The 12,392-nt window shown below is 36.5% G+C and overlaps 1 protein-coding gene across 1 annotated transcript in view; it reads right to left on the reverse strand.

Annotated features, from left to right (window-relative positions):
• The window catches only part of ARHGAP12 (Rho GTPase activating protein 12), a 79,076-nt gene that overhangs the window by 33,736 nt on the left and 32,948 nt on the right, over positions 1-12,392 (reverse strand). Inside the window, 3 exon segments of the mRNA XM_075746529.1 lie at positions 2,480-2,560; positions 3,936-4,076; positions 10,029-10,292. Coding sequence (XP_075602644.1) covers positions 2,480-2,560; positions 3,936-4,076; positions 10,029-10,292 — 486 coding nt within the window.

Here is a 12,392-nt window from a genome sequence, read left to right on the forward strand (position 1 = left end):
TTAAAGAATAATTCAGCATATTCTTCTCTTCCACTGCAAAAAGCTGGGTCACACTCATCGCGAGCCTTAATAGACTTTTCAGCACTTGTCAAAACTACTCCATTCGAGATGTCATTTTTAGCCAGAGGCATTCAGCTATTCCTAGATGTTATTTAAATATACATGACTGGAGGGCTTTCTATGAAACTGTCTAAAGTAATTTGTTTTGTAACTACACACACCCCCCACCCCAACATATACCCTCACAATTTTTAACACACATACAAGGATACTGGAAGTGTTATTCCCAAGCACGTTCACATTTACAGTTAATGCTATAACAGTTAAGATTTTTAATGTTATAGTATTAGCTCAACTAACGTGCTATTTCCAGAAACCTCCAACTGATTTTTAGTTCTAATGAAGTCCAGATTATTAAGAACTATCTAACAAAAGGATTCTCTACTTGTTCTGGTTTAACAGCACCACATGACCATGCTATGCCATCACTTTATTTCACAACAAATTTTTGGAAGGCTATATTTGAACTAAATACACTGGGGAGAGAACTGACCAAGAGTAGGACTTTTTTCCCTAGTAACTTAATTTTCATTTAAGCAAGAGCTACAATGCTGAAGTCTTTCTACTGTTTTCTCTCACCACTCGTGAGAGTTTTCAGTATAGATTATTTTCTTCAAAGCAGTTCTATGCTGTCTTTCCAATTCATTTGTTCCTAAGCACTTTTGGAACCAGCTTCAGTAAGATTTAAGAGACTAATCTTTCTTCGATCATGCTTCAATTACTCACAAGTGTAACATCTCTGCTCTGTGTTCTGCAGATATATAGTTACATAAACTAGCTAAAACTTTGCTGAAATATTTAATCTATTCCACAGCATTTAAAGGTAAAAGCTAAGGGTTTCTGGAAATACATACGATCGTGAATCCAAGAGTCAATTGCTCTTTTACTTCTACTAACCTTGTATATGCCGCCACCCAAGATTTACTAGTTTCAAGAAGGAACTAAAGAATACATTTTGCCCAAATGGCTCATGAGAAGTAATTTTCAAGGAAAAATTGTAATAGCAATACATGACCATTTTCATAGAAACAAGAACTAAAGCATACCAGATGACAAACTCTGAAACAGAGGCTGTGTTTCATTCTGGAGGTGGCTATTAATACAACAGAGCTCAGATGTTTGTTTAGAACCACTAGACTATCATAGACTAACACACAAATACTAGACTCCAGCCCTTATGCTCATATGCCTCAGGTAACAGTTCTGGATTATCTTTGTGACTTATTGCAGTTGGATGAAAGCCAACTTAATTTGCTATTTAGTTCAAAACCAAACCCAATCTATTTTTAGTGGAAAGCAAGTTCTTCACAGTCAAAACTTTCTGCATTGCAGAATTCATAGAATGAAGTACCCAAGACGTTATCCCCAAAAATTAACTTCAATTATACATACTGAACTAACAACTGCTTCTGATAAAACCTGATAATCGCTAAGTAGCTTTTAAAACCAATAGTTATAAAATTTATATTGTTAGGTTTATGTGTTAAATAACTTATATTTTGTAATATACATCAGACCAACATAAGAGAATTCACAAAGCTAACTCAACTCTTCAGTGACTCAGAAACAAATTCTTTTACTGAGGTAAAGAAACAGTCTAGCATATAGCTTCAGTGTAAATATTCTCTCACAAATATTATATAAGCACTACCTATTAAGGTTGCTCCTTCTAAGTGGAAGTGACTTCGGACACCCATTTTTGGACTGATGAAACAATAATTGAGAAACATGCTCTTTCATATATGTATGCACACAATTCCATGTGAAACTTTTTTTTTTTTAAACAGTCACCTTATATAGAATCAAGCCAACATCCTAATAGCAAGAAAGACGTATACAACTACATCATCGTGACAAATGTCCTGTAGCTTTTCAAAGAGAAAATGAGAATTAGGTAGTATTAGGTACACCCTCAGACTACCAAGTGTCCCTAACTCTGTTGCTTTCCTACAAATTCCTATTTTCATTACAAAATTAATAAATACTGGAACACACTTCTGGTCAAACTGGGTCATCCTCAAAAATACCATAAAACTCTGCTGAAACTTTTGTTTTTCAACATCTGTCTGTATAAGCATTTTGGAGGGTACTAAAAATAGACTACAGTTTCTTGGAAACATTTTGTAGTAAAAAAATTCTTTTTTCCTTATCACAGCAAAATCACAGATATTATTCTGCAGCCTTGCACGAAAAGCTCAGATCTTCTCTGACATCTGAATAGTTACATACATCCATTTTTCATGTCTTTGAGTACATTTTCTTCTCTTCGCAATCAGAAATTCCACAAAAAATGCAAGAAATGACCAAGTGCAATATATAAAGTCCTCTTGTTGTGAATAACTCCCACTAAAGGCCCCATAGAACACTTACTGAGGAGAAAAGCCCCATGCTGTTCACATTTCTTTTTTAGGTCACTCACCTTAGGTAACTCCCATTCTGATCGGGAACCATCAGCACTGTAGTAGTACGGTCTACCTTGTTCATCTGCATGTTTTATCCACTGTAGAAAGAAATGTGATGATAGGAAATGTAATCAGAGTGACAGTCATAACAGAGTAAATCTCCGATACTTGGGATTTAAAGTTAATTTTTAATAAGGTGCCATCCACTTCAGCAGTGCCTGGTGCACAACCTCCATTAACTAACCAAGTTTAGTTAGCAATGAGAGCCACACAGTTTTCAGCTTCCCAAACTGGGTTCGCTAATATTTTTTCCTTCTGTAACTCCTCAGAAAATAGTCCTGCAATATGACACAAGAGACTGTGATAAACCAGTATTTCTGAAAATGGCATATCTCACTCTTACCAACATTATGATGTCAGTTTAAGGAGACGCAATCTTTTCATCGGATCTCTGTAAGGATTTTATATGTAAAATTACAGAATTACAAGAAGCTCAACCAGCAGCTGCTGATAATCTAAGAGATAACTGCACTTGTTGAACAACTCCATTTTTAAAACATCAACAGGAATATGAGATGCAGTTTCTAAATAAATCATGAAGAAGATAATATAATTTCTATAACCTCTATAAGCAACTCTCACAATCAAAGAAGTAAAACTATTACAACTGTGACTGGTTATGCAGAAAGGAAAGAACTGTCATGAGCAAAAGTCTACAAGATCGCACAAGAATACGCACAGAAACATTCACAGCAATGCTCTTGGGTCAAGCAGGTTTCACAAGATCGTCTCCCAATAAACTGTGATAGGAAACACTGTTTTCTATCAATCCCAGTGCAATTTAAAAAAAAAAAAAAGTTTGCATATTTGCCAGAACATAGGTATGTGCTCTACAGATGTTTAGCAGAAATAGATTAAGCAGGATAACATTCCAAAACTGATGTTGTTGTCGGTAGCAATTATATAATTAGAACATAAACCTGCTGATACAGCTGCAGTTTAATTAAGAACTTTGTCTACATCTGAGTACTGAAAAATCTCTAGTGAAGTAAAGGATTAAATTGATACAGCAGCAATATTTTCAGTTCAAAACCATCCTAACTGGAAGGCCTATGTAGACAAGAACAGCTCTAGAAAGACAGTAAGGAAAACATTATATTGGTATGAAATTCACTGCTGAAGTGTAACCAAGAGCATGGGGAAAGGTAGGAATTAAAAAAAAATTATACACGATATGTTCATTTAATATAATCTGATACCCAACTGGAAATTAGAAAACTTTTTCTAAATAGTAAAGAACATACATAAGAAAAAAAAAGTCAGTTCGGTTGCTAAAGTTTCATGCATATTTAAAAAAACAAAGAAGATACTGCTTGAGGTATGCTTTTCACTTCTAGAAACAAAATCTGCACTTCTAACAGTGAATTAGTGGAAAAGATTTAGAACACATGATGAGAAGAAGGGAAAAAGTACCTTTTCATTAGTATAGTCATTGGTATATAAGGTCTGACCATGTTCATCCAACTCTTCTGACCAACCCTTTGGAGGAGACCCATACTGACTATCTGACTGGCTGTAACAAGAACTGTGGTCGTTTTCTTCTGATGAAAGAGGCTACAAGTAGTCAGAAACATACAAGGCAGTTTTGAGAATGAAAGTGCTTTCAAATCTGAAAGATCAAAGATTATTTGACTAGAAACAGAATAGTAATAAATTCAGGGAGTTCGCATTTTTATATCTTACATCAGAGAATAAGAGATGCATTTTTACAGTACAGAAATATTTGATAACTGCTAAGCAAATCAAAGTATTTTCAGAACAACTGGTTTATACTGATACAATTTACTTTAATTCTAGTATACCAAATTTCAGCTACTCAAATTTAAGTCTGATTTTTTTTTCTGATATAAATTTTATTCTCACAAATTTACATTACTGAATGACGAGGAGAGTTAGCTTTAGTAATCTGCATTGCCTCAAAAAACCTGAGACACCTGCTACCTTGGTTTTCTGGCAACATCCCAACTTTCATACCTAAATCCTTTTCTTCCCTTCCCAAATTGTATCTGGAAACACAATAATCTTAAGCACAACTTGGAACTCCAGATGCACCTTTGTAGGTCCCAGCACTTTACAGCACTTGTGCAATGCATCCTAACATATTAGGAATTTCCGCTCTCCTCCTTCCAACTCCGATGCATGTGACAATGAGCAACGCAAAAGCAAGGCTTTCTTCCAGGCACAGCTAGCTAAGGTGTAAGACTATTTTCTGAAGCTAGAAGTGAACTATAATGTAAGGAACAAGATTGACATGTAAAGTAGAAAAAAGATTTTGTACACACACGTCAAACAATTTCTGTTCCCTCATACACCTTGTTCATCTCCTTGCTAATGTATTGTTGTATTATTCAAAGCATCCATTTCGTGCATTAAAAATGAGTCTCCTGCATTCACCTTCCACAACAATATCTCTATGCCTCAGTCTCTTGAGGAATTCAGTGCAGATTTTCTTTCACACTATCTTGGATCCTCGGCTATTAGGAGGCAAAACACTTAAGAGGGAACACATCCTGCTATTCAGAAATGACTATAGTTAAATATTGACTAAGAGTTCAATAATACAAGGGTTTTGAGGAAAACTAAAAAGCAGGAGAAAGGCAGAATTTCAATTTTAAACTAAAAAAAAAACCCCAAAAAACCCAAAAAAAACCTCTCCTGAAAAACTTAAATCTTACAAAAAAATATCAAGGTATCAGAAACTCACCAGTTTTAAAAAGTCAGTGGGTTTAGAGACTACGTGTTTACTGACATTTCCAAATGATTACCAGTTGTGAGACACAAGCTCCCTACACTGATACAAGCCAAGCTCACCAAGCACAGCAAAACCCATGGGAAATTTCCAGGTCATTAATAAAGTAACATGAAGAAAATGTGTCCTCTACAGTCTACAGAATGCAAGTATGTAAACTAGGGATTAAACAACACTACCTTTCTCGCATGTGGGGTAACATGAAATTCTGAAGTGCCAATTTCTAACCAGCGGGGCAAAAAAAAGTCTTCAGTCCCATTGCTACACTTGAAGAATTAAGACTGAGGAGTTGATAAGAGTGCTATTGGCCCCATTGGAACTACTGTTTTATAAGATAGCTATATTGTATACACATATTGAAGTTTACATTGTGCTTTAATGGTTAAATATTAAGTGCACTGACATATGTTCAAAGTAGTAGACTTTGGACATTTTTATTATTACCATAGAAATTATGACCTAATAACATAATGCATTTGTATTTGCCTCTTCCAAGCAACTCCTGACACTGAGGAAACACTGTACACATGTAAAACTAAACAGAAGACTTAAAAATGAAAATTCTCCTAGAAAAACCACTGATGTTCAGTAAGAATGACTGTTAATGTGTCTATCTGTAAAGTGCCCATATAATAATAGTCTTGATGCTTCAAGGCTTAACTAATCTCACTTATCTTTGCAGACCTACACTAAAACGAAATTCTTGAGTTGTTAACAAAGTTTACCAGGCAAAGGCATTCCTTGCTCCTCAACTAGTAGGAAGAACTGCTAAAGCTGCATCAACAGGGGTTAGAGAACACTGGCCAAACCACCTTCAGCAACTTTCAGCTTAACTTTCAACACTTTTTCAGTATTAACTGACTATATGCTTTCTCTGTACCGCCCATAGTTTTTCCTCAGAGTCCTATCCCCAATTATACTATACTACATTTAAAATAAAGCCTTCTTAAGCAGACAACTGCCCAACCTTACACCTTTTAAGAACTTTGCTGTGACATTAAAGGGAAATACTAAAGGGAATTACAGAAAAGGTCCCCAACATCATCGCTTCTACTGTCTTTCTTGGCTTTTTGCCATTTACATGGAAAATTCTTGAGGGCAGAGACCAGTTCATCACTATGCTTTTAAGGAGAAGGGGAAAAAAAAAAAGTTACGGTCTCTCTTATACCACTTAACCAGTCTAGTTTTGAAAGTTACTACTACTTCTAAAAGTCAAAATAAGAAGAAAGAATACTGACTAAAGAATCTAGCACTCCTTTATGATCCTGTTTATTTTGAAACAAAAAACAGGGAAATGAAATTCCATCTTGGCCACATGTTTTAAATGTAGTTTTCAATGTAAATGAAATCCTGTTGCCTTTCTACAGCGTGCTGGTTCATTTGTTGGTCTCTACTCCACATTACGGTCTCCTAGCTAGGTATTAGAGGTTTGCCTTTCTCTGATGACATCTCATTCCTTTTACAGTCCACCTTAATTAAATCACTTTACTACCTGACAAATTTCTCCCAGTTACTGTTGAGCATTCCTTCCTCAAATACATTTATCAGAAGTAGTGGCCTGTTAATTTTACCTGTAATTCCAAGATCTTACACGCTTTCCTAGAGGTCCTGTCGATAGGACTTCACTGCTTCCCCTCACTCCATCCAAGTAACTGCCATAACCTACAATTGTTTTCCCTGTGCCATATCTGTTACCAACTTCTTTGACAAATTAGGTACAATTTTACCCCTTTTTCATTATCCAATAAAATTCAATTTCCAAATCACAAAGTTCTAAGACCAACTATAAGCTATATCATGTTCTAATATTTTACACATATATTAGAATATATGATCATTCACAGTTCTCATTTTTACATCACCTTGCCATTTTGCTATCTAATACAAGCTCCTCTGAGGACAAATGAGTAGACATACAACTAGCTTTTAAGCTTCCTGCACATGCTCTTTTATTGCTAAATCTGAAGGAAATGAGCATAACTCAGACTAATGTGTAAAAGCCAATTTGACTTCATTATAATAAATTAAATCTGGTTTTACTAATAATTAAGTCATATTTGCTCTAAGTCTTCATAATCAGACAGAATTTGAGATGTCCTATATTTTACTGTAGCTTAGGCTTGGATCTCAACCTTTACTCTAAGTATCTTGGTTTAAGTACTCAGAGGTCATAAACAAAAAGGTGAACATGAACAGTGCAGTGTGAAGTACACTCCTAAATTCCAAACAGAAAAGGGAAAGAAAAAAAAAAAAGAAGAAAAAAACCCCACAGCTTCAAAATCAACACGTGACTGCTGGAAAGTGGATTGCCATGACCTTGTAACATACAATACCTCCCTAGACTCAAAACCCAGTCAGAGAGGACACAAATTACTTAAGGAAATTGTGCTACTGGAAATATAAACTTGTGTCTAGTTAAAAATTAATCAAAACATGCATCATCCATTGGTCTTACAAAGACTGAAAATTTGATAGGTAAAACAGTCTGAAGGCCAATCTGTGATACCTCAAGCATCACAAATAAACAGAAGAACTGAGCTGAAATAACTTATAAAAAAAAAAATTAACAAAAAAATCAAGCTTTCTGAACATGCAACCATGTGGTAAAGTCGTGATACAGAGATATGAGTAAGAGTCAGAGGGATCATTTGCAGATGGGGATGGAGAAAGAATTATTGGAAGTCCTTCCGTGAAAAGAAGGAAGAATGATGACAATAGAAAACCAGTTACACTTACTACAAGGAGGGTTACTACTCAAAAAACCCATCACCTTATCCAGACTAAAAACAGTCTTATCCAGCAAAAAGGACAGCCAGTAAGAAATTAATAGACCATCAACAGAGATACCAAAGTGACAGCCACAAACATTTCACCAGTTTCCCTGTTGCTGCCACTAGCCTGTGGCAAGAAAATTTGGCTGTTTGAATGCTTGTGGATGTCACGGCTGCTATGAAAAGGATCCCTTTTTCCTTTCTCTCCTGTTTCTGGCACTACCGTCCCAGAGGTAGACTTCTACAACATGACTTCCAGCAACATAAGCCTTTTGAGCAGTCCACAATTAAATTTTAAAACTAAACACTGTAATAGGTTCAGGAGGAAATCCACCTAAACTACAGGTAATTGAAAAGGGTATATAAGAGTGAAATACATAGAAGATTTCTTGATAAATGTTTGCTTTTTCTTTTAATCAGAAACCTAAGTACTATTTGAACACAAGAGCACTATTTTAAGCATATTTGAATAGTAATATCCACCTCCCACCGATTCCTTTGCTTTATCTGAACCACTGCAGTTCAGATAACACACACCACTGCCTGGCTCTCCCTAGCGCTGCACAGAGTATATCTGCACCTCAAATATTAACCCACATCATCTTTTAACATAACTTCATGGAAAGCTTCAACTCTCTTAAGCAAGGTCTGCAGCAAAGCTTTGGCAAAAGATTTTGCAAAAGCAAAAGGTTTGCATAATGAAAAAAAAAATCCACCGATATATCTAAAGAATATGTTTATGGGCTGAATGTAATCTAGTCAAAAGTTCCTATGGCTAACTGCCAAAAGCTGGGGTGGATTTCCTCCCCCCCCATCAGCATGTGCTACCCTTGGACCTAGACACTTGGTTAGGCAGAGCTTCTAGCACGGTAATTTAATGTTCTCGTCTTCTGCTCTCTAAGATATCATTCACAGAATGAAGGATTTTCTCGAAGTTGACACAATTTGATAACAAGATATCGCTCCTTTAACTTCCCTTTCTCCTAGTTTGTTCTACAGCTATCCAAGGCAGAAATCATTGACAAGTGTGTAAATTCAAATCTGCTAAGGAAATGGTTAAATAAAATGCTGCAACAAGTTTTCCAGCTAAACTTGCTTTTTGTATTCACTAAGATTATTCCATCTCTTTAGGAATCATCAATTAAATAAAATTCAAATTTTAACAGTCACATATGCCCCTTTAAAAAAAATAAACATTTTAAAAGCATCATAGAATATATAAATTAATAGTATGTAGAAAACTAATTATAAAAATAATATTAAATATATTTTAATCTGATAGAAGCTTCAATTATGTCAGTATTTTTGATGAAGGCGGAAAGTCCTGTAGAACTGCATTAAATCTGGTTTGATTCCAAAACTTGGAGTTCTCTACATCCATCTTAATTCCTCTCTACAAAACCACTTTCCTCTCTAAGAAACACATCTCATTTAAATTTACTGCCACAGCATTAACCAAGCAGTAACAAATACCTGAATATCCCCTGCCATTGTTTTACTGCATATTTAATTGATATTGATAAAAATAAATAATTCCCCTTGCCTTTTTCAACACATCCCCATCAATCCTGCTTCTAGAAGCACTGTCACACTCCCGCTCTTTTCCCCCACTTCTCTCCCAAAGGTGTGCCATGGGAAAAAGAACACACTCCATGTCAGAAGTCACAATGGTTGTCTCATTCATTTATAGACCTATTAATTTCAGTATCTCTCTCTGTCTTCCTTCACCTTTAAAAGAAAAGCTGTGATACCTGCTGAGGGACTGTAAAGCATTTTTACAACTTACTACTCCTGTACACAGTTCATGTATGCATTCTTGTACACAAAAGCAATTGAAGAACTAAACTGTTCACTACTTCATACCAAGACACATGACCAAAAAGACACTCCTTGACACCTTGAAACTCAGCAATACCAAATTCCATAGGAAAACAGCATTCATATGCATTACAATCTTATCGCTTGTGTTTTCTCAGAAGGAACTACCTCATGATCTGCATGGCTCTGGGAATCCCCTTTATTAATGCTTGCATCTCGGGCCCACCGTGGAGGTTTCCAGGTTCGTTCCTGTGATCCTCTGTTGTAGTAATAACAGCGTCCTGTCGTATCTTTATGGGTTTCCCATTCCCCATTTATTTGGACTGGAGCACTTGTAGGTAGTGGTGGAAGTGCAGACTGAGATATTTTCAGTTCTTGTAAATTAGCATAAACTGGTGAATCAGGCCTCCCTTGGCTTGGTGGAGTAGTTGGCTATTGAGAGAAGAAATGTATTGTTAAAGAGCAAATGAATTTTAGAATGCTCCCTTACAAATCAGAACATATTACAGTAGTAAAACAAACCAACAAACTCCCTTTTCTGTTGTTAAGTACAAAAGCACAAAGGACAGCCACAAGATGCTGGGGTGGGAAAACATTAGGTTGTTAACCATAAGGTAGATATCACAAGCTATATTTATTTAATACTGGAGCATTTCTCCAGATGACAGCTGATAATTATGTTTTACAGCGCATTTGAAATACACTGGAATCATCATCAAAATAATTATATGCTTGCCTTGTTGAAAAACTTCAGCTTTGCAGTTCAAGTATTGCTGAGGAACTGTAAGTAATGCAATCTTGTTCAAGACAAAACGTAGCATTTCTGAGATGCCACTTGTTAGGCAAAGATGGTTCCCCAAACTTTCCCCCTCACTGCTAATACAGATCATAGAATCATAGAATGGTTTGGGTTGGAAGGGACCTCAAAGATCATCTAGTCCCAACCCCCCTGCCATGGGCAGGGACACCCTCCACTAGACCACGTTGCCCAAAGCCCCATCCAACCTGGCCTTGAACACTTCCAGCGATGGGGCATCCACAGCTTCTCTGGGCAACCTGTTCCAGTGCCTCACCACCCTCACAGAGAAGAATTTCTTCTTAATATCTAATCCAAATGTACCTTCCTTCAGCTTAAACCCATTACCCCTTGTCCTATCACTCCATGCCCTTGTAAACAGTCCCTCCCCAGCTTTCCTGTAGGCCCCTTTAGGTACTGGAAGGCTGCTGTAAGGTGTCCCTGGAGCCTTCTCTTCTCCAGGCTGAACAACCCCAACTCTCTCAGCCTGTCTTCATAGGAGAGGTGCTCCAGCCCTCTGATCATCTTTGTGGCCCTCCTCTGGACTCGCTCCAACAGGTCTGTATCTGTCTTACATTCACTATCACCAGCTCTAGGTCCCCCAACATAAAGCAGCATTTTCATTTTCTCAACAGACAGATCAATTGGAAAGACAAGTACAATGTTGTGACAAAAACTCTGGGAAACACCTGCATGGTTTACCTGTATGCCTTTCCAAACTTTAAAATAAAGTTTTTTTATTTATTTTAGGCAGTATCACCAAGTGTTCTGATTACCACTCTCTTCTTACAGAAATTAAGTGGATACTCTTATCCACCTAATTTTATTCATATACATGCACACAAGCAGAACAAACATCTACAAGGAAACAAAACACTAATGGCAATATCTCATAAACAGTTTGCTACCATGAAGGCCAGCAGAAAGCATGATTAAAAGTCCATTGCACTCACTGAAACCATGAGTACTTCCAAATAAGAGACTAAAGCGTTTAGGAGAGAAATAGACTTTCAGATGTTCAATTTTTAAACTATAATACAAGTATATAAAACACACCATGCAGAATATAAAAGCATGCGTTTTCACGAGAGCTATGATTATGAGATTGTAAAAGCAGCTAGTTATTAAACCAAACTGAATAGTTTCCTGGTAATGCGCTGCTATCTCTGTATTTTAGGGCGCATTATTTAGGCACTCTAAAGAAAGGCACTATGTAATTTATATCATCCCTTCCCCCTACTTGGTTTTAATTCAGAAGCTTTGCTGCAGGCAAATCCTTGTGCCTCCTCTTTTTGCTTCTTTCACAGGAAAAAATAACATATTGCGTTACATAAAAGATCTTTTATAATGTACTTTTAAACATTAAAATCATAAACTGCTAATCTAGGCCACATCTAATCATAAATTATCAGGGTTTGCTCAGGCAAGACAGCATATGATACCACACAATCAGTTATAAACTGATTGCACCATAGCTGGAACCAAATATGGGCAATACCCACAACCAAAAGGGGAAACAGCTAGAGGGGAGCTTAATAAGATTAAAACGGGCAGGGACTTGTTTTGTGCGCCTTTAAAGGGAAAACACAGCTTGCTAGATATAGCAAGTACAGTATGTTTAAGGCAAACCACAAGGGGAAAAAATCCAGCACAGGCAAAATCAGAGCGCCAAAACCAATTAGTATTCTCCTCTACCTATTCAAAGGGAAAAAAAAAATCTGTCACAAAACTTGATG

This window comes from Balearica regulorum, chromosome 2, assembly GCF_011004875.1.
Source record: "Balearica regulorum gibbericeps isolate bBalReg1 chromosome 2, bBalReg1.pri, whole genome shotgun sequence".
Lineage (NCBI taxonomy): Eukaryota > Metazoa > Chordata > Aves > Gruiformes > Gruidae > Balearica > Balearica regulorum.